Source organism: Delphinus delphis, chromosome 16 (assembly GCF_949987515.2).
Source record: "Delphinus delphis chromosome 16, mDelDel1.2, whole genome shotgun sequence".
Lineage (NCBI taxonomy): Eukaryota > Metazoa > Chordata > Mammalia > Artiodactyla > Delphinidae > Delphinus > Delphinus delphis.
Window position 1 is genome coordinate 51,504,343 of NC_082698.1, and position 26,326 is coordinate 51,530,668.

General features: G+C 41.8%; 1 protein-coding gene across 9 annotated transcripts in view; it reads right to left on the reverse strand.

Moving 5' to 3' along the window:
• Window positions 1-26,326, reverse strand: part of NRG3 (neuregulin 3) — a 1,071,784-nt gene that overhangs the window by 13,285 nt on the left and 1,032,173 nt on the right. For 2 of the 9 annotated variants that reach the window (XM_060034680.1, XM_060034677.1), the window contains exons 7-10: window positions 16,844-16,977; window positions 12,323-12,493; window positions 6,625-6,696; window positions 4,373-6,381 (exon numbers count right to left, since the gene is read on the reverse strand). In XM_060034680.1, coding sequence (XP_059890663.1) covers window positions 5,874-6,381; window positions 6,625-6,696; window positions 12,323-12,493; window positions 16,844-16,977 — 885 coding nt within the window. In that variant the 3' untranslated portion in view covers window positions 4,373-5,873. Of the gene's footprint in view, window positions 1-4,372; window positions 6,382-6,624; window positions 6,697-12,322; window positions 12,497-16,843; window positions 16,978-26,326 lie in introns of those variants that run through there. The other 7 variants (XM_060034686.1, XM_060034684.1, XM_060034685.1 and 4 more) reach the window with 5 other exon arrangements.

A 26,326-nucleotide genomic window follows, 5' to 3' on the forward strand; every position in this document is an offset into this window, starting at 1 on the left:
ACCTTAAAAGATAATCACTATATTTTTTTTGCTGTAGGCATTTCCTAAGAAACATATCTAAAATCAAAGTCTTCATGTCATAAGAGTTTGGAGTGGCACATACTTGGGTGACCTGTAAAGGAAAAAAATCTAAGGAAAAGGAGTACAACATTGAGTTTTAACACACCATGTGTACTGTGCTGTGCGTGTGTGTGTGTGATTGTTTAAGCCCTTACATTTAAATTTATTTCAGAAAGATCAATGTAAAGTGTAACAAGGCTGTATGAGTGGTTTATCAGACATCTAAATATATTAAAAACAAGTTAAAATGAATTTTTTCCCTTCTATTTCAATTTTGTAAACAACTATATGGAATCCGTATAACTTTAAAAACCAACACAATTTAAAGAGCTGTACTGTTTTTGATTGAGGTTTTTCAACATTCTGTGTTTGTTTTATTAAATACTTAGGAATTCAGATGTTGCCCTCAATGAAGATAAATTATAGATGGGAGAATTAACGCTACTCAGGATGCTGCTGGACGAGCCAACAGATACTAATTTGTTAAAAACAGCAATTACAACCAAAATTAAGTAAGTAACCTCTGCATTTTTTTGGTCTATTGTGTCCCCCAAAGACAGGATTATTTCCAACTATAATGTGAATAGTGTCTCCAGAGAATTTATTCACTATTAATTGGAGAGTTCATGTTAGGAAGTTTGAGATGCAAATAATTGAAAATATCAGTAAATATCCTGTGTATCCAATGAGAGTGTGTCACAGCTTCTGTGAGAGGAGAACAGCTTCAAGGTCTCATGCCTTCTCTGCAGAACCCTTTGCTCTGGCTTCAATAAAAGTTCACAGTTTAAAAATCTGTGGCAAATACTCAAAAATCTGGGGCAAATTTTGATGCTCAAGCTTTGAAATTAGATATTTTCTTGGCCATCCCTTCTTCTTTATTACCTGGCCTAGGTAAATTTACTTTAACAACAATCACAAAAGGGATCCTGTCTATTTCTCCATGGAAATTAAATGGAATATTATAAATGTAAGTCATTCACAGGTTGATATACAGATTCCAATAATTTTGAAGTCTTACAGCCATTTTCTTTCCAAAGGGTTATGTTACTGGATGACAAATAATGAGGTGAAGTCTGAGTTGGAATGATTGGATAACATTCCATCCAATTTGAAAGGGAAATCATAGATGAACTAGATCATCCTCCTTATTTGACAGATGGGGTCATGGAGCTACTATTATGCATACGTAAATCAGAAGCTTTCACAAAGACAACTTCCAATATAAAGATTTTCTAATTCATTTCCAACAATAAGAATTATTTGCTGTCGCATCATTAATGCTTTCATAGGCAACAATACACATGCAATCAATACAGGTTTTTATGACAAAAAGTTATCAAAGTACTAGAGGCCTAGTACTTTTAAGTCTGGTCATCTCTGCTAGTATCTTCACATCTTCACTGGGTATCCAACATTAACATGTGGTTTCCCCACCACCATTCTGCCCTTACCACAACTCCTTACTAGAGTTCAGTGGGCACTAGAAGTCAAAGACACCTGTTTAGGCCCCTTTGAGAGATCTAATGGTTAAATTTGTAAAAAAATATATTTGAAATTATACACTATAGGGACAGTAATCATATATACCCATAGTTTAATCTTCATTTCTAAGAGAGAATCTAGCAGACATTCTGCTCCAGGGTCTTTCGAATTTTCCAACCCAAGGATATTTCTGCTTACCTTAGAAAGAGAAAAAACTAGAAAATGCCTGTATTACCTAAACATTGCCAAGTTGGCTGATTTCTAAATGATATTATTTCGTTGGCATTCCATGAGGCAATCACTTTAATATTTGTCAAATGAAGCAAAAATAAAGCCACCAAAATAATCAAACTAAATGTAATATACATATATATTTTATACACACATATATACTTATATATGTATGTGTGTGTGTGTGTGTGTGTAGTCACAGTAGGAAACAGATTATTATGAGAGAACGATGTTGACCTTAAGGAATGAATGTCTTCCTTTACCCTCACTATTTCTTTAAAAGGGAAAGAAAGAATAAAAGAGGAAGAGATAAAGCTTATTTAAAGGCCTCATTTCCCATGACATATTGGGATGCATTTAAAATTGAGAACAGCCCAGAAGCATTGTGCTGGTCTTTCTTGGATGAAGACTGAATTTCTGTAGACTAAAGTACAAACAGAGTACAGACATGCTATCATTGAATACACTGTGCTGAATCTATACAATTGAATAATAATTTAAAAAGTATTCTTTATATATAAAATGTTTCCTGGATACCAAAAGCTCAAATAAAAACCCCACCCCTCCTGCTGTGTTCCTAGGTATACTATATACTCATTTGGGAAATGTTTCATAGCACTTGTCTAAGGGCAATATTTTCTGGTTTACAGGGCTGGAGTCAAAGGAGTCACCATCCCCCCTCACTTAGGGAGTCATGGTTTCCTGTAGCACCATACTTCAAGGTAAGTGTGAGTGACTGCTGCATACGTCAAGCATATTCTGGTGGAGACCTGGTTATTGAGAGCTTTAGCTGTAGTCGCCAAAAGCCCCACTCAAATTGTAGCTGTCAGTCAATTCAGAAGCCAGTGATCATTCTCTGGAAATCTGCTTGGCCCTTCTGTTCTCTTTTTGGTAGGCCTGATATGTTATGATCAAAACAGGGTGGTTGTGGAGTCCTGAAAATAGCACTGTTTCTCCTCCAGAGGACCTTGCTATTATTGATGCTTGGAAATAATGTAAATCATTGGAGATTTGATCTATCTACAAATATTTAGTCCTTCACCCATAGCAAGGTAGATGTTGGACAAGGGTGTAAAACACAGAGCACTTAATGTGCATACAAAAATCAGAGAATTTAGATGCCAGTTCTCCAACATAATTTCCACTCTTTCTCATTAGCATAAAATTGCTCATGTATTTTGAACAACAGCATTCTATAGAAGTCACTGGCAAATCAGAATAACACACACTTTATAAAAAAAGACATCAGAAGATGATGCAGAGTGAAAAATAATGAGTGACATTCATTCTCCAGTAAATAATGAATATGCAACTAACTTAATTACCAAATCTCCAAATACCTATTCACATAAGAAATACAGGGAAAATGAAGCAAAATCAAAAGTGTCTTGTAGAAATAAATACTTCTCTGTAGGCACGTGAGCTTGAAGGACAAGGTATCGATGTCTCCAGGTGTTGGCCACGTTAGATCAACTTTGAAAGTCTTGATGCTATCAGCACTTGTCTGCTGGTGCCCAAAGAGGTGCTTTTTGAGTGTGGACCCTTTTCACAGGAGAGCTTCATATTCCAAAAGGAGACAAATGGCCACTGAAAGTGACCATTAATAATTGTTCTTTATGGAGGATTTTTGTCTCTACTATCAATTTGGACATAACTTTATCTCTAAACTTTACATCGGGCCGCCAGTGGATGTGTGTAACTTTCATACATTTTAGAACGCACGAGGCTGTTTATAATCACATAATATGTAGTTCAACTTTAAAAAAAAAAATAAGGGGTCAGATCAGGACTTAAGTTTGATTGACAACCTTCGATCTCCTTAGAGCAAAAGATATATTAATATAACTGCAGTGAAAGGTGTTAAAAAAGAAATAACTGCAGTGAGTCACAAAATACACAAACTCCTAATTAGGTGGATCCTGTATGAATCCGTTTAGATCTGCAACAGGTAGCATTTTAGTGAAAAATCCAAGACAAGGTTGACTTGGGAGGACTTCCAGTGAATGTTTGATAATTGTGATAAATTTCAACTCAATAGCATATCGAATATGCAAGTTATGGGGTTTTTATACACCAGTTAGTTAAAACCATTTTTCTAAAATTTTCCCAAAGATATACTATTTCTAAATGAGAATTTAGATAATTGAGACATTAAAAAGTTGTAATAATCCTTTTTAAGAGTCTAGTATTAACCTCTATATTCAAAACAAAGGAACAATAGTGGGACAACTAAGGAACAGCGTGAAGTTGTTAAATATAAAATGCATTTCTACCAAAATGTTTTCAACATTTGAGACTTTTGAATTTCCACTAAACAGTGTTGATAAGAACACAGTGTTCTTTATTTTCCCTGTATGGCATTATGTCTACTTACGTCTATTATCAAAGAAAGAATGTTCTCAGAGAGCAATTTGCAATGTATTTTAAACAGAAACAGCTTAACCTTAATTAAGAATTGTGTATATTCAATATTTGATTCAGAAATAGTTAGTTACATTCCTTTTCAGTGGAATGTGAGTCTTCCACAGGAAGTTTTAATCAAGGTTTTCCCAAACTTCAGTAAAAGAAATCTTTTATATACTTTCAAATACTATGCCTTTTTATTTAAAACAGTGTAAACATAACAACTCAACACCACCAATAATTGGAAAAAGACTGGTTATGTGAACACTAATGTCCTTGAATGCCCCGTGAAAATAAGGCTAAATAAAACAGACAAATCTTCAGAAGTTTCAGTTCACCTTAGCAGTGGTAAAAATATTGCTTTATTCCAAATGAACATACAACACAATTTACTGTTCTTTGGGGGGCTTCCTGTGAACTGAATAGGCTGGGCTTTGTAATTTCAACAATTTATTCTTTCCATATTAACCACAGAAGCCAATGTCTTGGTCCACGCGTAGTAGACTTGCTACAAAAAGTAATGAGGAAAATGAGAAAACAAAGGGTAACTAACTATCAATTTGATCATTGGCTTGTATAAATAATTTAAGTACGCATGATTCAAAATACACATCCCCAACTCGCCTTGTGATACTGATATCATTAATGAGCCAATAGCTGTTCCTCTCAAAAAGATTCACATCAGAATATAGTCTAGACATTGTCAAGAGTTTTATAGGACCCCACCATGCACGTGACCTTGATTTACTAACTGAACGTTATACTTAATGGAAAAATTTAAAGCGAACAGATCTAAGAGGGAAATTTTTTCTGAATATTAGATTCCCTGATGTTTCAGAACAAATTTTAGCAAGCTTAACGCACACACATGCACACACATACGCACGATGAACATATGTGCATACGGCATACCGGTGCTCGAGTGAGCAAGCCCAGACACACAGGCACACACACTGAGAGGTGCTCCTTTGGAGCCCCTAAACGATCTCAAACGAAAACATTTCTATTAGCTATTAGCATGATTTTAGTGACACGACAGTGTGATGTTTTTGTCTCTTTTTCTGTAATAATTTCTTACCTCCCTCTGAGATTCTGTGCCTTCAAATTTCAGAGGAAGCTGGCACGTGAGAGTGGCTAAGATTGCCCCATGACTCCCTCTGTCTCCTGTCCCTCTCCTTCCAGAGTCTTTGTGCCATTCTTCAAAAAGTAAATAGAAAACACTACATTTGTTGACATGACATAACCTGTGATGAGGCTGTCGAGTGAATAGAAATTTAGGGACTGGCAAGCCAAATGGCAAGGACCACCTGCTCACTGGCACGCCCACCCTTGGGATGCGTCTCTTCTCTTTGAAACCGGGTAACTGCCAGCACTTTTTTATGAGGTCACTGGCACTGTGGGGCGGAGAGTCTGAATTGCCCACATCTACTAAGAGCCAAAGAGGACAGTGTTGGGACTAAATGAAATTGTATTCAAAATTCTACCCAAAAGCTTTAGTGGTAAGCTTTATCCCTCCTGAAACGTTTCTTTCCCTTTAAAAAAATATTTTGTTAAAAAACACTATGAGGGTGATAGACTATTTGGTTTCTTCTAAGTAGATGCTCTTAAATTAATGCATATAAATAATTTGTATTTAATCTCCTCTCTTTCCTGTTGAGCAAAGAAAGCATAGAACGCACAGATTCTTACATCTCAGGTCACTTGGTCAACGCAGGGTCTCTTTGTATTTCATTTCTTAAGACAAATTGGGCCTCTCGTTCTGATTTGGCTGTGGAACTCAGGGGGAGAAAGGCTGTGTTTTCACTCGCACTGTCCTCGGTTTCTACGCTGGCCAGTTCGTAGTCTTCTGACCGCCTGGCACCAGTCAGAATGCGGATCTGCTCCTGGACAGTTTCTAGCAATATTTTCACTTCTTGCTGTTCTGCTATAAGACAATCGCTGACTGGAATACTCACATTGACAATATCAGCAGAGTAGGAGTTTTTGCACCATTTGATGCTTTTGACTTCAGAAATCCCTGGCATTTGCATGCAGGTTTCCTCTAGACCCACTGAGGGGATGATGGGCACGGAACTGGCCCTTGGGGATGAATATCCCATCAGGTCCGTTTGATCCAAGCTATTAAAATAGGAGTTTGTCTCTCTCGAAGGCAGTTGCATATTTATTGATGCATTTTGTTGGGTTGTTAAACCACTGGATGAATACCTGAAGAAGAAACAAAGTGTTACATATTCTGTGCTCTTCCCATCTTCTTGAGAGCACTATTCAGTCAACAAAGCACTTTCCACATGCACCATCTCACTGAATTCTCACAGCAACCCCATGAGACGGATACTATGTTCCCAGTTAAACAGAGAAGTTAACTGAAGCTCAGAGAGGTGAAGTGACTTGCCCAAGGTCACACAGAAAATAAGTGACAGACTGAGACTCAAACCCAGATCTTCTTACTTTAAGTCCAGGGATCTTTCAACACACCACAGCTGTATAGGCAGGTGGGATATAGTCTTCCTGACCTCTATCCTAGAATACAAAGTAAATGGGGATTGAGCAGGTAAGTGTGTGTGGCCCTTCCATAGTGACAAACAGGAAACCCATAACGGCATTACTCCACTCCATCAACCTGACCACCCTCTCAGCCCTGGTTTAGTCCAGTGTAGACTCCTTGTGGCCACCCTAGGTGGAGGCAATCAGGAAGCCCAATATTAAGCATCAAGGTACTAAAGTCCTGAGTTTCTCTGCTTCACACTGACTTTAGGGGGACCAAATCCAATTTCCACTGGCACTCTGCTCTTCAGGAACTGCCTCACTGCCAGTTTGCTGAGCCTAAAAGATGGGACGAGAGGCACACAGTTCCTCTGTCTGCCCAAGATGAACATGAAGTGAGTTCCACAGGGCCTCGACCAAGCTAGTAACGTTCCTCACATGGTTTCTGGAGCCAAGTAAGGTAGTTCATGGGTGCATGGTAAAATGGCTTGTTGAGAACGCCCTCGTGCCGTTCCAAGTGGTTTAAATATGCCAGAATCTGGCTGGCCCCCCTCTTGCTTGTTCAGAGCTAGTGAATTTTCCATTGCCTCTGAACTTTCCAGTGCCAAAAAGTGAGGCAGGGATATCGTGGGTTCACGGAAATGTAGTTTGGGGACTTGAACAGTAGTATTTATTCTATTTCTCAATTCGTTTTCCTCAATTTTAACCTTAAACATTAAAATTGAAGCATAATCTAAACACGTTCATCCTCAATATAATAAATCTCATTCCCCTTGTCTTACATTATAATGTAAATAAAAATCATGTTTATACATGGAAAGAATAATTGCAATGAAGTGTGTCGCATACTAAATATTAGAAACCTTTATTGTAAAGACAAGATGGGAGCAATTTAGAGATCTGTCTTTCTGCCAGACAGTGTGAAAAGATGGGGAACAAATTTAGGTGTTATTGTGTCCTACCCTCTCTTACTGAGCCTAGTACGGAGTTGGCAATCAATAAAGTTTGATTGAACGGACTCAGGAATACATGAACAGATCTTCAAGGTAAACACTCCCTTAATATCCCAGTCAACAAGAGCTAACAAACATTCACACAGAGCTTTCAAAAAGCACTTTCACCACTAATTACATCCACTGATTAAAAAAACAAAACAAAACTGTGCGGTTTATTTATTACCACATAATGGATAAATCAACTGGACTAAGGGATACCCAAAGGGCTTGCCCCAAATCACACCCTTGGTAAGCAGCAGAGGAAGAAGTTAAACCCACGTTGTCTTATGTTAATGGTTACTATCAAAGCCAGAAATGAGTGGGCATCTCAAACCTTTTTTGAGCTGTAAAACCTACCTGCACCAATTATATAGCCACATACAAAGAAATTCCCTGGGGAACCTCAGTGACTTTCTCCCTAGTGTTCTATGACTGAAAATCTGAACCTAAAGTTTCTGATCAATGAATCAATTTCAACAAGAAGAAAGGGGACAAATTGCAGGCTTTTGTGTTCTTTCCTTAGCACCATTAACGTGTATGAAGATACAGAATGTCTGCTATCAGATTCACCAATGGCACCGAAATTTAAGGAGGATAAGATCGTCTTTCACATGGATCATCAGAGTGTATCAGTGAGTAGAATCTACCAGGTTGAAATGTGATAGTGCCAATTCTTAATACCTGGATCTAAACATTATTGGTAAAAATGATGGATAAAGGTGTAAGTATCTTAGAGGATTCAGTCAACTGTTGACGCTTCAGCAAGTCCACAATGTGACGCGATGTTGGAAAAATTAATAGTCTTGTTCAGGCTTCAGAGGCAACAATAGGCCTCTGACTAAACAAAGACCCTGAAAGGAGCTACATACCGAACTGCTGGACTACATGCAGGTCAGCAGAAACGGTGCTAACAAGTCTTGGGAACCAACAGGTAAGGAAGGGAGTAAGTCACGAAGCTTCCTGGGCCTTGGGAATCTGGCCAAATCCCGGGGATCAGTGAGCATCCTGAGACTTACGACTAGAGATCAGAGCGTTTATGATAATAGCCAGAGGGGCATATCTGCACGTAAGCTGATGATTATCAGTGTGCAGCTTGGCATTAAAAGCAGGACTCCTTCGGGCTGCACTCTGAACTCTCATCCATGGAGCGGGCACAACGCCCGGGACCTTCCACCTGGGACTCCAAATTGCTGTTCAAGGGATGTCACAGCGTTGCTCGCATCTGGATGGAGGTGCTTCCCCAATTTGGTGATTGTAGATACATTTCTTTCTTACTATTTTGCTTATCTCTGTGCTACAACTAACGTAACAAGCTTTCTTCTTTCTTACTTAAGTGTTGAGGGGTTACTTTCCCAACAAACCCTCGGAACTTGAAACTGAAAGTAAGTCTTTCGGCAAAACACGTGACTACGAAGTAATCAAAGGCAATTCAAGCCAGACTTGGAGCAGTCTTCTCATATGCCTGCGTGCTGACTGAAGGAGTTGACTTACACATCATCTCACAAGCCAGGTATGGATCCCATGTTGGCAACAACTGAAATCTGAAAGGCTGCCCTAACATGAAGATGCACTTTAAACAATTAGTTGTGTTTGGGATCAGAGAGGATTTCAAGTCTCACCACCATTACATGCTCTGGAATCTTAGGCAAACGTAGCAGCCTTACCTTAATTCTCTCATTAATTAAAACCATCAGGTAGCAGTACTGATCTAGAGGGACTGCTCTGAGGACTCACTGAAGTAATGCCTCTTCACTATTCCCTTCCTTCCTAGAGTTGCTCCGAGTGTCCTAGCACTGGTCTTTAGTTAGGAGGTGATACTACCCTCCAGAAGTTTAAGTGAGAGTTACATTTCTAGGCATGATTCTTGATTAGAAGATACTCAGAGTTCTGTATCCCTTGAGCCTGTCATTCGTTGACTGTAAAATGCCAGTTTGGACCAGTTGGACTGCCTTTCCTCCAATCCCTCAACAAAGTAATCACAAGTACATTTCCTCTGTAACTATGTGAGTCAAAGCATCCTTTTAAAGAGGGAAGATTTCAACAGTTAGTCATTTGGTTTGATTCCCAGTAATTCAGGGGTCAGGCCAAGAAATCAGCGTTTCCCCAGAGGACTCCAAGACCCAGTTCTTGGTGCACATGGAATTAGAATGAACTGACTAAACTGAAGGAATCTACTTCTCCCTCTGGAGCCGTACAATTAGAGATTCCATTTACACATCACCATCCATGACTGTGATTTTTCTTCACATTCCTTTCCTGGTTTAATGGTTTATTTAGTCAGAAAGGCCGGTATTCAATCCATTTCTTTTCCGTGGGCTATCCCACCTTGGGTTAAATTCTGCTCTCTTTAGTGTGTTCATCTGTACACTTCCTGAAGAGTAACTGAATGTAAGTTTGTAAAGTTGCTATTTAAGTGAGGTGGATAATCAGTATGTTTCTATCCCTTCTACTTCGAAGGTAGCAACCTAACTTTTGTGATTCCATCTCTTTCTGTCTAGTACATGATTCCATTAGTTTGATTTGCCTGACATAACCCAGTTCACAGTTCTGTGAGCCACTGCCATGGCTGTCGTCGATCCACTGATCAGGGGAAAGGCTCTTGAAGAAGTTCCTGTCTACCTGGCTCCCTCCTCAGGCTTCACTAAGTCAGGCACTGGGTTCAAGCTGGGTTGAAGTTAGTGTCAAGGAGAGACATCATCTATACCGGGAATCTAAGTAGCAGACAGCACCCACATGCTTGATAAACAAACAGCAGTTGGCTGTTATAAATTCATTCACTCCCCCTCCAGGCTAGGGCCAGATTTGAAGAGGGCCTTTAGCTGTGAAATTCTATTACCATTTCCAGTCCGGAGAGACGGTCAGTCCCCCAGGAGTGGGAAATAGCTCTTGTCAAGAATTAAGAATGAGATTGCTCCCTGAGACTCACTGTGCTGAGCACACAGTGACTTGGAGTCACCGTTTATCAACGTCAGGTGCATATCACATAGGAAAATACAGGTGGCTAGCCAATTGGAGAGAATATTCCAAACCCAATGATGATTGATCCCAAACAAAACAGTAGCCGTAACAGTGCCCAACAGAAGAAAGACAGCACGGGCTGGGTTCTCTCTCCACTCACAAAATCTCTAACTTGATTTCACCTCACTCATTCTCACTCCAACGTTCACCCCAGGAGGGGGGAAAAAAAAGAAATCTAAGTAACAGACATTATTAGTGATTTCAGAAGAAAAGTAGTTATGAAACATGATTAATTATAGGCTAAATGCAAGCCCCTTTTCCAGATATAAGGCAAAGAGAAATGCAAACTACTTCTTGACTTGCATTATACATTTTGGACAACTTAGATCTTACCAAATACATTTTACAGTCTATTTGGAATTGCTTCAAAATTACAAAATCCGGACACAGCCTATTTATTTCCTATCTTCTAGTCTTCCTACAGAAATCTGTTGCTGAGATTCGTCAGACATGGCATTGCTGCATACATGTCACCCAGAAGAAAAGACAAAGGTAAGAGTCTGGGACAGACCTCAAACCTGCTTTGGCTTTTAACTTGCTACAGACAGGGTGGAAAAATCACCCAGACCAAAGCAGCAAAGAAACCTAGTCTGGCTGATTCAGAGAGAGGAAAACTAGATGCAGCAAGAACCTAGCCTGAGTGAGGAAATGGATTCTTGGCATTTCTGGAGTAAAGCCTGATTGCACTGCTCTTGAAATTAATAAGAATAATGGTTCCTGTGACAATAGCTACAAGTACCCCTTCTCTGTTTACCATGTGTCAGGTACAAGCTCTTGACACGTGTAATTTCTTTTTAATCTGCCCAACAACCCTCAGGAAAGCTGGTATTATTTTGTTCAATTTATAGACGAGAAAACGTAAGCTCAGATGATAAAACTTTCTCAAATTCATACAAGTAGTAAGGGGCAAAGATGAGATTTGAAATTCAGTCAGTTTCGATAAGGGCTGCCATACTGGGTTGAACAGCTTATGGCGGTTAGGTGAGTGGTGGCTAAAATTCACTCTACACTCCACTCACAATGCTATGGGCCCTATGAGGGTCTGTGTCCACTGAGAGGAAGGGACACTTTTTACACTGCAAGGATGAGCAACAGCCATGGAGTCCAAAGCCAATTTTTCCATCCCTGCACCGTGAATGAAACTAGAGATCTGAGTTCAGCTAGCTGTGCCCTAACAATACTCTGTCAACACTGACTGAGACTCGTTCAAGAATGCTCGAAGGAACAGATGCTTTATATATGTTACAGGTTATTGTTACGGTATTGTCCACAATAGTGATGAGAGAATTAAGCACTGGTTTTTTTTCCAAACCTAAGGATGAAGGAACACTTTAGTCGTCCTAAGAAATCTCTGTGTTTTAAAATCAAAGACACATTCCCAGTTATTTTAGCAACTGCGATAGTAACATAGTGTCTAGATGTCTATACACTTAATGCTATATATCTTTTCCGTCTACCATTTCCCTAATATCTATTTCCATTGTATCTGTTTTTTAAAGTTATTCTTTTGTGGAACAAAGGTGGAAGCAAGCATAAATAGCCAAATGATGATGAAACCAGTGAATAAAACCCCAAGGAACATCATAACTCAATTTAAAACTATATCATCCATGACACCCTCCCTAAATTCCATTGCTTTTAAGACCTACCCTTGGCAAGGTATCGTATCCTGGTCTGGGACCCTTGATTCCTCGAGTTGCTGATATGCTGGTCCCACGATTCCGCCCAACCTACTTCGGGGTGAGGGGGGTGTCCTTCTGAAGGCGTTCCTATGGAGCATACCACTCCTTTGCCCTGGGCTGCAGCAAGAGGAGAGAGTCCTGCTGGTGGAAAGAAAACCAACAAACAAATTGATCACAGCAATAACCTCACAGGTGGCTGCTGAAACTTTTCAAGCACTGCATTTCCACCCTAGATCCTCAAAGTTCTAGGTCAGGCTCCATCCATGCCTGTAGTATATCTGTTAGGAGGGATCGCAGGTTACTGGATCCGTTTTATCTCTGGAGAGACTGAGAAGAAAAGCAGTTCCAGTTCTGGGTTTCTGGCTTTCCAGTCTGGAGCACAATGGACTAAAATAACACCAGCTTTCCAGCCAACGAGGTGCGCTTGAGGAATTCTCCAGCTCCTGATTCCCCTCCTCCCTCATTATCCAAGCTACAAAGGTGCCTTTAGTAGAAATAAAAATGGCCTTGTTATTAAACACTGCCAAGAACTAAACCCAAGAAGCCTTAAGGGCTTTATGGGGAAAATTTCACTTGTGTTAGTGGTAGAATAAACTAACCTTATTTTAATTGCCTTTCTCTCCTTAATGTATATGTTACTTTTGCAGTTCACTGTCTCAAATTTTCGTAAATCCTGCGAACCTAAATTATTTTTCTTTTGAGTTTGCTTTAACTTTTTTTATTGAATGAAAGATCCTTTAAATTCTACAGTGCTTTGCAATTTTCAAAAGTTTCACACACATGATTTTACATAATCCCATAATAACCCTTTGAGTTTGCTTTTAATAAACATCTGATCGTACATTTTCTTGACCCATACATCCAAATACCCAAATAACCATGCCAGATGCCATCAAAGGGCAAGGCATAAACGGGATATACCTCAGGTAAGATCCCTACACAGATCACGTCAGACAAAGAACTAGACTCTTTAGAGAAATCAGTTACTAATTTGACACATTACTTATTCCATATCCATTCCTCCCTCCACCCCACTGAATTTACCCTACTACCATGTGAACTGAGAGAACTTTGTTCCTGTGCAGACATTCCATGAGATGCCAATAAGGGAACTTAGAATTTTTGCGTTCCTACTCATTTAGCTCTGAAAATAGCAATAAAAAACCACACACAGGAACAGCAAAAACACTTTCAAAATTTCAATAGAACCAGTCCCCCAAATGAATTTTACCCATATTACTACATTATTTGGAGTTCTGTAAGTTTTCCCCCCACCAACATTACTGTTATTTCCACTTAATAAATACAAAACTTCTCAAATATTATTTAAGGTCAGCATTTGAGAACCCGACAAATGAGTGCTAGTAGCCACCTTCCTGGTTTGGGCAAGGCGAAATGATCACACTTTATAACTTCATATTCGTCAAGCCCAACATTAACTTCCTGAGTTTGTGCAAACACCAGATCATACCTGGCAACGTTATTACAACTTCATTCTTCATCATCATATTTCTGGGTTGAGTGTATTGAGTCCTAACATGCCTAACAACAAGGGACCTCTAGTTAGGTCACTAAGCCAACGAGTTTAAGGAGCTCTATAATAACTGATTTGTTTCCCTCCCTTCCAGCTTCTACCTATACCATCCAATGGCAATTGTGGAGTCCACAGGGTACTCAGGCTTGGATGCTAGAATTAGCTGCATCAGGTCTGTATGATACTGGGGAAAGTACTTGTATCAGTCAGAGTCCTGAGGGGAAATAGATGGCACTCTATATTGGGTCATTTGGGAAGATTTTGCTATTTACAAAAGTGTGTTCACTGTTTGAGAAAAAAAAAAAAATACAGGATACTACTGTACATAAGGGCTGGTAACAGTGGGAAGCTGTTACCATCCCTGTAACTGAAAGGACAGGGGGAAGGAGCAGTTACCTGACTGAAGAGAGAAAGGGCTTGTGAGAAGAGGACCTCTTGGCTAGTGCCAGAAACAGGGCTGTAGCTGAGACAACCAGGCAGGGAGGGAGGGGGCAGAAGTGTTAGGACCTCACTGGCCTCTGCCCTTCCATAGCTTGCCTGTGCATCGCAAGAAACCAACAGAAGCCCAAAGGCAAGTGAGCCTGCTGCCCTCTTAGTGTACAAGGCAAGGCAGAAAAAGGTAAAGCCTAGAGGTGGGTGGAAGAGATGCAAATAAAGGTATTAGCACTTGTTTAGGTATTTTCATAGTATTGCTATGGGGATTAAAAAAGTATGTAAAGTGCTTAGCAGGGAGTCTGGCACTTAGTAGCTGCTCAACAAAGTAAATTCCCTTGATTCCTCTGCCCAAACTGACAACTCAAAGGCTCATACTAATCACTGAAAACCCCGGACTTATTTCACCTTAAAAAACCTACACATACTGTCTATAAATGAGTTATATTGCCAAAATATAATGTAATAAGTATAACATGATGTAATAGATTTCTTCTTTAAAAAGAAAGGGTTTTTTTTTTGGACTAAACATGAGGAAAAATGGCTTTGAATTAACAACTTTGTTTCATAAATGAGTTATCCAAATGAGTCATATTTGCAGTGCACAAAAGAAATGAATTATTCATAAAAGTCTACCAGTATGAGCTAGTAACCCATCTTAAAAAAACAGTTCTATACCTATTGATCAATCAACTGTTCAAGCTTTCTAACCCAATGGCATTCAGGAAGTTACACAGCAGTTTGCAGGATGTATAAATCAGTGACTAGGTTATCAATCACGAAAACGTTTAAGTCTACTGCATGTTTTACAAAACAAAAGCTATGATATATTGAACTATAATTTACCAAGTTCTAAAAGCACTTTATAAATCAACCCTTGCCTATCTATCAGGACGCAATGTATGCCAACAAATACTGCAATGTCATTGAACCAAATAAAAAAGAAGGTCTCTTAGAGACTTCCTTATTTGATCTGTGAGTGATTCCTAGAAACCAAGTTTAGGAGGAGGTATATCATCAGACAAAAGCAGGGTAGGGTATTTGCAGGTCAAATACATTAGAAGCTATAATTGCTTATCATATCAACTTTAAAACATGTACGACAATATAGTACTTAATATCATACTTAATTATTTTACTTGACTGAATGGAATACCACTTTAACGTGTATTACAATCAGCAGAGGAAAATGCTCTTTTGGAAAAAAAAACATCTTCTATAAGGCCAATAATTTTGTACTTAATTCCGTCATTGAAGAACGTCCACTAGGTCCAGTTAACTGAAGTAATCTTTCCGCAGGGAAATATTTGTAAATGCCCCAATTGATAGAAACCAAAAATTGTAGTTAATAACTAAAGCAATTATCCAGTAGCCAAACATATTTCATCCTGTGTTGAAACCTTTTTTTAACTTAGCAAACCCTTGGTACCTCAGTCTCTACCCATGTAGATTAAGAATAAAAATCACCATCAAGTACTAATGATTAGTATCAAGAGTGACATGAGAACCTCATAGTAAATGTGGCCAGCATCAAGAAAATCGTTTTTAGGGACTCCCTGAAAGGTGAGGGAGAAGTTAGTTTCCTTGAATAACGCATACTTCTCTCACGGTGGTTTTCAAAATATTGCCTACATCTATGAAAACCAAGGGTCAACAACATTTATCTTCCATTGCTGGGAACAATTGTTATTTTTTACCTTTTCCATTTAAAAAACGTTTAATCTCCATAATTAAGAATTTTTAAAATACTGTACCTCTCACTAAGAAAAGGAAGCTTAAATCTTTGGATGGCTTCCACAAAGACTGACGACATATCAATACTTTTGGATGCACATAAACATAATGTCCGTCGTAGCAAGTATCAAATGTTGGCACTTTAGAACAAAACTTTCAATTTTTGGAATTCCAGATTCCTTATGTATAAACACAGCATGTGACTAGAAGATGAAGAATTTGCTCAGCCTCAGAATGCTGTAAAACTTCTAGAAGATAACTTTATTTTTGGCTTTCTCCCCCAAAGAGCCAATTTTTACAGTCAGCTTGTTAAAAAAAAGTCCCACTCCATTGATAATGGAAGATCTAATAAACCAGAGGAGAAGATTTGCCAGGCTTCTTCCCCCTGGAAAGTTTTCTTTGTGTGAGAACCATGTTGGAAGACCTGGAGCATGTCCTGTCAGCTGCCTAGGGAAGAATTAGTCATTAAATTTGCAGACAGTGATAAGGCAGGCTAGGAAAAATCATGTTTTTAATAGTTTTTCAGATTGCAATAGTTTCATTCACTGGCCTGGGTCTGCAGACTTGATGGGTGCTGTTAATAGTACCTTTAGGCTTCCTCTAGGGGCACTGCTGCCTGCTGGTATCTTTGCCTTGCCTGCCAGGAGCTGCTTGAGCATCCACTGCATGGGGAACTACAGGAGAAGCAAGAAAGATCACCTCTCCTGAATAATGTTGTCATTCCTCGGCATGTGTTGTCCAGTGTTATACATTGTGTCAACGCACCCATTCCCACCATGATTAGCTACCTGTACCTGTGGTGTTTGACAGATTGGCTTCCTCTGTTGGGAGAAGGGACCTCTGGGAATGACTGGGGGCCGGCAAAACTTGACTCCATCATTTTCTCCAATGCAGTCACGGGATGCCTTTCCGCCTTTGAATACTGTGGGAAATCACATGCACAGAGTTGAGCTGGAGGAGAAGTTATACGAGCAGGGCCTCTGACACTACAGCTGGGTATCAAAAAGTTACTGGAACTTACCAGTAACTTTTCCACTGGGCACCTGATCAGGAGAATGACAAAAACACCATTTTCATCCCATTTCTCACACACTGAATATGCTCTCCCCTCTTGCCCCCAGAACTCTTTGTGATTAGATAAGGTCCATTCAACAGGGTTCTTCACGTTAGAATCCTTAAGTCTAGCTTTTCGTTTCAGTCTTTACCCATGGCACACTATGCCTGAGAGCCAAAATCACACATATTATTTTATTGGAGTATAGTTGATATACAATATTATATAAGTTAATTCAAGGAATTTTTAATTCAATGCACATTTTACAAAAAAAATTAGTAGATGGACTACGAACAATAGGGATTCAATAAATGCTAACTGATTGAACTTCACACGTCTCAGATTTATGGAAGGCTTTGATTTAGATTATCTGCCCACTACTCTCCACTGTTCTCTCTTTCAGCCTGATACCAGGTAATTACCATGTCTAATAAGAGAAGCGTGTGAACAGTTTACTCTTTATAGTTATTAACCCTTGGTTTCACCTTTGACCATGAGATATCACAAGGCAGGGGCCTAAAGAAAACCCTATAGCTATAGCATATTGAGAAAAACTTTGCTCCCAGAGAAATAGCACATGGCATCTCAATCAGGCAGCAGTTGTCAAGTTTAACACTCCCTGGACACTTGGCACTTGAACAAGCAACAAGGATTAAAACTAGGCTGAGAAATATAACCAAATTAGATTCTGAAATCCAGATATTCACATGTAATATACAAACAAGAATTTCACAGAAAAACAAAGATAGATATGCAGAATACATACAAAAAAGTATATACCTGAACTCATTGTAGAGATGAAAATCAGCATAGAGAACGTTAAATTTCAGGAGTACTTAGTAAAGGCAAAGATTCAAGGAAAATAGAGTTGGTGCTAATTTGTTGGGGGTACACATTGGCAATGTGTTGCAAAATATTAAATATAGGTACTCTGATGCAGAGTACTGGTACTCTTTGATGTAGATGACTACTTCTAGGGATTTCCATCATTAATTGTAAAAGTTGGAAATGATATAATCAGCAAAGTATGTCAGTGATACAATTTTTAATAACAAAAGAGAAAGCAAACACAAAAGAGAAGCAACTGGAAACAACAGAAATGGCCACCAATGAATATTATACAGCCATTGAATAAAATCAAAGTATGAAAAGTATGCATAATATGAATCCACATGTGCAAAGAAGGAAAATGCAGTAAACAGATGTATATATAAGTATATGTATGTGTGTATATACAAACATATTTAGCTTTGTGTGTGTGTATATATATATGTATAGATTTTGTATGTACATATACATAAATGTGCATGTGTGCATGTGTGCACGCAACCACACGGGATGCAGATGGGAAACAAAAGTAAACTATTAACTAGGTGTTATCCTTGGGAAAAAGTATATTGGTGGGTATGGGCTATGGAGACTAGGAAAATTGTCAAGGTTATGTAACTTTAAGTTCAAAATCTCTAACTAAATTGTTTTCTTTTTAAGTACGTCCAAAACAAACCACATAGTGTTAGTAATGACCACATCTTGAATCAGAATATGAATTCTACAAAATGGACTTAACAGAAGCTATTTAGGCTTCTTGCAAAATGGAGTGAGTTGACATGGAACAAAAAGAAGACATGGAGATAATTTGGAAAAGGTGGTTGTTTTCAACAGCCCCAAGTTACAAAGATCCAAAAAATGATGGAAATACCTTCACATGTACTCCTTTGTTGACTAATTGTTTATCATAAATCATCCATGGAAAAAGTGAATTGAATCAACTTGTTATTGAAATGTAAACAACATCCTGAATTTCTGTTTCTAGACTTCCAGGTTCTATAAAAGATCTACTAGAATTTTTTGATAAATTGCTTGAGAAGACAAACTCAGATGGTTGGAAGCCTCAGCTATAGACACAGGCGAGATTATCTGGAGACATCTGTAGCAAATTGGAGGGGGTAACTTCTGTGCTACTTCTGCAGAGGGCTATCAGTGGGTGACATCGGCCAGTGTTTCTAGCACATCCACATTTTCTAGAGAAATTGCCAAATCATTAAGTCAGCAGCCCGTTCCTTTTTCAAAAACAATGTATGTCAAAAAGCCTAGTTCAGGGCTTCCCTGGTGGCGCAGTGGCTGAGAGTCCGCCTGCCGATGCAGGGGACACGGGCTCGTGCCCCGGTCCGGGAAGATCCCACATGCCATGGAGCGGCTAGGCCCGTGAGCCATGGCCACTGAGCCTGCGCGTCTGGAGCCTGTGCTCCGCAACGGGAGAGGCCACAGCAATGAGAGGCCCGCGTACCGCAAAAAAACCAAAACAAACAAACAAAAAGCCTAGTTCAGCCTTGGGGCCATTGGTTCAGAGCCTCTGCTTTGATTCATGGCATTCATAATAGATATAATGTTCTAACTCTTTTCTTTCAAATGCTTAGATTATTATTATACCATGCAGTTGCTTTCACTGGTATTATTGTGGCCCATTACCACAAATTTGTCTCCAAAATTTATTATTTTGGATTTTTCTCTCATAGCCTTTTTGAGAATCGTTTTCATTTCAGTGGCTACATTTAATCTGAGATGCAGGTTTAAATTGCTGGTACCCCAATCCAAGGTTAGTTGAGACAAGTGGGAACACAAAAAAACCTAATAGTTTGGCAATCCTTCAAACTAATATCCCATACATACTGGTTCAAATGAATTTAGACACAGATTCCAGTTTTCAGATCTGACAAATAAAGAGCTTAGAAATCGTCATTCCTGTCCTTAAAATAAGAGAAAAGCTGAACAAACAAAATCAATGGCTATTCTTACATCCAAATTGAGGTTGCAGGGCAAACCACCCCTCTAAAACCTGGAAAGACAAGTGAATACAGAGAATCAGCCAGGATCACCTTGAGACAGCCTGGGACCTGGGAGCCTTTGCTGCGGTGCCTGCACCTGGACAAACGCCTCCTCCAGCAACAGAATACAAAGAATCTATTCAGGACTAACAATAACCTCGTGCATGCTCAGTTGGGGCAAATTATGAACGACAAGATACAAAACACCAAAAACCCAACTGTCCCTTCTGAGATGCCCGGAGCAAAAGCAGGGTACTGCACATGCGCCCTGCACACAGCATCACCAAGGGGGTGGGCACACCACCTAAGCCGACCCCTGGACCCACCCCTACCTTCACTCCATACAAGGAACCAGCTCGCCCCAGCTCAGGGAGCGAGCAAGGGAAACTGTTACTTGTTCTCACTCCCTCCTGCTGCAGCACTGAGTCCCAGTAGAGCCTTGCCTGAATTTCTCATCTGGCCTCTTATCAATTTCTATTAAGGAGGCCAAGAATCAGTAACATGCTTTGTTGTGACTCTACCAGGACATTCTCCCATTCCCGGGTGGGGATCTGGGCACCTCCGGGACCACCGAATGCAGCTTCCCAGTGGGTGACAGGCGGCCACCTGAACCTCTTGGTTCAGCGTCACCACGTTTGGTAAGTCTGCCTTCCTGGCCCCTGAGGGCCTCAGTACCCTCATTCAGGCGACGCTTTCCCCCTCCCCTTTGCCCTTTTTCCCTCAACACTTTCCCCTTCCCTCTTCTGAAATCTCTCTACTTCTTTGTCCTCTCCTACTTCTCTGTCTCATCCTCCCGAGACAGTGGACGTTGGGCAGCTACAGCATCACTGTTCTCAGCCTGTGAGACCTGCTCCCTCTGGCCGGCAACAGCTCACCTTGACAGGTCACAAGCAGAGGTGGGAGAGGCTTGCCTCACACCAAGCAGACCTGGGTCCAGTGGGCCTTCCCTGATGGGAGATACATGAGAGTGACAGAGGTTCAATCCTCCTATCATGTAGTGGCTGGACGTCCGATCCTCCCAATATTCTCACCTGTCTTTTCCTCTGCCAAGAGAAGTCTCATTGGGAACAGGCTGAAGGGGCAGATTTCTATATACCGGTGTATGTGTGGGTGAGAGTCCCGCCTGTGGGCTGGCGACCCGCAGACGATGTACAACTGGCTGGTTTCGGGGCTTGATCACCTGGTGGGCAGTGGACAGGGTGCTCCCACCTTCACTGGCCCTTTCTGGAAGTGCACAGGCTAATAGACACCCTCGGGGGGCAGGCTGAAAAGGCAATCCCTTCCTGTCTCTTTTTTTTCAGTCTTTTCTGTCCCTCCTCTCCTGTCCTCTCCCTTGGTCCTCATTACCTATACTCCCATCCCCTTCATCCTGGAGACCCCTTGTCTGTGTCACTCACTCTGGGGAGGGAATTCTGTGACCCCCTTTGTCGTTACACTAGACCTCGACTCCATCCGGCCCCCAGGATCTCTAGTTGTTAGCTTCCAGATTTATATGTAAGCATGGGAGATGCCCAGGGAATCCCCAGAGATTCTCCTCTGGGTTGCAGTCTTAACAATTGGAGACAGTAAAGAACTAAGCTGATTTTCTTTTGCAACACGGCCCGGTTCCAGTATACCTTGGGTGACCAGGAGAAGTGGCCACGGAATGGATCCCTTAAATTTAACACCATTTTACAACTGGACCTATTTTGCAAGCAGTCTTAAAAATGGGGAGAGGTCCCATATGTGTAGGCCCATACGTGTAGGCTCCAGACTGAGGGATTCCTCTCTTCCTGTGTTGCCCCCAAAAGATTCAGAGCCAGGCGTTCTCACAGACCCCTTCTTCCAACTGCCGACTAGCCATCGGGGTACTAAGCCTCCTTCTCAGGCCCCCCCTTTCTTCTTCCCCTTCACCATCTTCTTCAACTCCCAGACCCCCACCTTTCCCTGTCAAGTCAGAAACTCAAAAATCAGAGCCCCTCGCGTTTCCTCCAATGGGGCTCTGATGAGGTTCAAAGTTAGCCACCACTTTTGCCCCACAAGGCCTTTACCCCCTCTGGGAAGTAGCTAATGGGAATGGAGGGATTACTAGAGTGCATGTCCCCTTCTCGATGGGGGACTTAGGAATCTGTAAGGAGAGGTTTGGCAGGTTCTCAGAGAACCCTGACAACCTGAGCCTGACAAATTCATCAGGCTGGGGTTAACATTCTCTCTTACCTGGCAGGACATTATGGTTATTCTGGCCCAGTTGCACCCCGGATGAAAAGGAGCGTATACCGAGAAAGGCCAGGGAGCACACAGATGGCCTACTGGTCACCTATCCACACCGCCAAATTTATCAGGCCGGCGGGGGACGCAATCCCAGAACGTGACCCACACTGGTACAATGAAGATCGTGTAGGCCAGGCTAGGATGAGACATTGTATTACTCATCTATCAGAAGGAATGAAAGGTATATGGTGAAGCCTGTAAATGATAAGATCCCAGAGGTTACACAGGAAAAAAGAGGAAAACCTGGCAGTCTTCCTGAGCCAGGTGACAGAGCCATTCAGGAAGTACACCGATTTAGACCCTGAGTCTGCAGAAGGGAGGACACTGTTGGCCATGCATTTTATCACCCAGGCCTCTCCTGATATCAGGAGAAAGTAACAAAAGCTTGAGGCTGGGCCGCAAACCCCATGGTCAACCTTGGTAGAGGAGGCCTTCAAGGTCTATAGCAATCAAGACTTAACAGAAAAGGCCAATAAGGATAAGAGGCTGATAAAGAAAACGAAGTTTTTGGCCGCTCTGATCCACCCACCACCTCGAGGGGACCCTAAAAGGCTGCAAAGGCTGGACAGACCACCAAGAAGCCGCCTGGGCACAAACCAGTGTGCCTTTTGTTGGAAGGAGGGGCACTGGAAGGGGGAATGCCCTGAGCGCCCTCCTGTGGGACGCCAGAGGGGCGGCCCCAACCCCAGTTCCTTGTGAATCTCTCGGATGAGAGATTCCCACACACCGTCTGATGGGGCGAGTGCCTGCCTGGCTCCAGATCCCATTCGTTCCATCCTCATCACTCCAGCAGAGCCTCAGGTCACCCTTGACGTGGCGGGTAGGAGAACTGAATTCCCTGTAGACACTGGAGCCACCTCCTCTGTTGTGACTAGGCCGGCCCCCTCCCCAACCGTGACTGTACCGTGACGGGAGTTGATGGACAGCCGAAGGTAAGGCGATTTACGTCTCCCCTTGCCTGCAGAGTCGGGTCCGTTATCATTACTCCTTTTCGTATACGCCACAATGCCCTGACCCCTTCCTTGAAGAGATTTGCTAAATAAATTAGGAGCTAGTATATTCGTAGTCCAATGAGGTAGAAAATTCAAATAAAGAATGTGCATCTATTAGTAGCCCCAGATGACCCATGTGCTGGTCATCAAAAGATTCCCCAAGACCTCCCCCCAAGAAATTAGAGAACAAGTAGATCCTGAAGTTTGGGATACCTTAGTTCCAAGAAGGGCAAAACATGTTTCCCAATGAAAATAAGATCAAGGCCTAGGGAAAGGACCCTGAAAGAGACAATATCTTTTAAAGCCTGAAGCCCTGATGGGGATCCAATCACCGCTCACCAAATTCCTAAAACACGGACGCATTAGGCCCTGCTGATCCCCTTGCAACACCCTGATCCTCCCTGTTCAGAAGCCTAACAGGGAGCGTCAGTTTGTGCAAGACTTGCGAGCAGTGAATGAGGCAGTCATCCCTATTCACCCAATGGTGCCAAACCCATACACCCTCCTCGCCCAAGTATTGGGAAATGCTCAGCATTTCTCTGTTTTGGACCTCAAAGATGCATTTTTCTGTATTCTCCTACATCCAGACTCTGAATACCTTTTTGCCTTTGAATGGAGGGACCCTGACACCCTGGAGGCTACCCAATACACCTGGACAGTGCTTCCGCAGGGTTTTAGGGACAGCCCCCATCTTTTTGGAAATGTGTTAGCAAGGGAACTGAGCCTTGAGAAGGGAACTCTGCTACAATATGTTAATGATTTATTGATAAGTAGTGAGACCAAACAAGATTCAGATCAATATACTGCTAGGGTCTTAAATTTTCTGGCAAAAAGGGGATATAAAGTGTCTCCAGCCAAGGCTCTGATCTCACAGCAACAGGTTTAGTATTTAGGATTTGTTTTGACCCCAGGGGAAAGAGCCCTGGCCATAGATGGAAAAACAGTAATTAGTGCACTACCATCTCCAACCACAAAGAGGCAACTTGGAGGCCTTCTCAGGATGGCTGGGTTCTGTCATATCTGAGTTCCAAATTATGGCCTTATAGCAAAACCCCTACAGGAGGTTCTAAAGTGAGAAGAAAGGGAGCCCCTTCAATGGAATAGGGACCACCAGCAGGCCTCTGAGATTCTAAAGACTGCATTGAGTAGAACACCAGCCCTTTACCCTATACATTCATAAGAGGTCAAGGATAGCACTAGGAGTCCTGACCCAAAAGCTGAGACTGGATCAGAGACCAATGGCTTACTTTTCAAAACAACTGGATTCAGTGGCCCTGTGACGGCCAAGCTGCCTGCGGGGGCAGTAGCTGTCACAGCCCTGTTGGTCAATGAGGCTTCCAAGCTCACCCTGAGACAACACCTAGATGTATTAACCCCTCATTAGGTACAGTTTGTACTGGAAGTCACAGGACATCATTGGTTGACTAGAGCAAGGTTAACAAGATATCAGGCCCTCCTAATGGACACCCCCGACATTACCTTTAAAGGTGTGTCAAACCCTGAACCCGGCAACTCTGCACCCAGCGGTTGAGAGTGGAGACTTAGTGTGTTCGTATATAGAGACCATAGAACAGACTTACTCCAGCAGGTCTGATCTTCTAGATGAGCCTCTTGACAGCCCTGAGGTTGAATGGTTTACTGATGGGAGCAGTTTTATAGAAATGGGAACCCGAAAGGCAGGGTATGCCATAGGCAGTCTCGGTGAAGTCACAGAAGCCAAGGCCCTGCCACCCTGGACATACAGGTTCCATGTACTGCGTGCTCAGGCTGCCATTTGGAAAGAAAGAGGAATGTTAACCGCTAGAAACTGTCTCCTAAAGATTTAATTCTGGCTCCTTAGAAGCAGTGCAGCTCCCGACCCAGGTGGCAGTGATCACTGTAGGGGCCATCAGCGGGATGGACCTTTCGTGAGCCAAGCAAAGCTGACTGAATTGCAAAACAGGCAGCTCTACTGCAAGAGCCTGAGCAAGTTATGGCCCTAGTGATTGCCCCCCACCCCCGAACTCCCTAGCCTTCCCCAGTATTCCCCACAGGAACAAGAAAATGCTGAGAAATGGGGCTATGAGAAAGGAAGCACAGGCTGGCATAAAAAGGAGAATAAGGTTCTAATCCCTGAGGCCCAACAATGGAAACTCACTAAGAGCTTACATGATGCCACCCACTATGGGAGGGTTGCACTGTGGGACTTGATGCAAAAGGCTTTTTCAGGGAAGGGGATTAAAAGAATAGTGAAACAAGTACCACTTGCCTGTGCTTATGTGTCCGTAATAAACCACAGGCCCATCCAATCCCCCCTTTGTTACTCAGGCCAGTTCAATGCTGAGGGACATACCTGGGGGGGAGAACTGGCAGTTAGATTTCACCCAAATGTCCCTGTTGTCAGGATATAAATATCTTCTTGTGTTCATTGATACTTTCACGGGATGGGATGAAGCCTTCTCCACTCGATCTGAAAAGGCTACTGAAGTCTGTAAGTCCCTTTACAAGAAATAATTCCGTGGTTGGGACTTCCAAAGTCCTCCAGAGCGGTAATGGGCCCTCTTTTATAGCCAGAATCACGCAGGGATTCACAATGGCCCTAGGGATAGTCTACAAGCTACACACCTCTTGGCACCCCCAGTCTTCAGGGAAGGTAGAGAAAATGAACCATACTTTAAAGAAAACCTGAGCAAAGCTCTGCCAGAGACTCGTGAACCCTGGACCCACCTGCTTCCTACTGCACTCCTCAGGGTCCGTGTAGCCCCCAGTTATAATCTGAGGCTCAGCCCATTTGAAATGACCTATGGGAGGCCTTTTCTTACTACTGACATTCTACTGGATGAGGAAGTGAGTCAGACCCTGAGGTATATTATTATTGATCTAGAACACGTTCAGAAGGCAATCCAGGACTATGCCAGCAAGGCACAGCCAGCTCCCACTAAGTGGAAGGGGCCGTTCCTTCACAAATAAACCCCGGGGACCAAGTTCTTAAAACCTGGAAAGAGGGGTCTCCCAAAAAAACAACTATTGCCAAAATAGAAGGGCCCCTATAAAGTAATTTTAGCCGCCCCCCACTCCCCGTTGTCAAACTGCAAGGGATATCTACTTGGGTACATCTGCCCACACTAAAGCTTTTACCCCCGCAGGTACAACAGAACAGTACACCTGTGA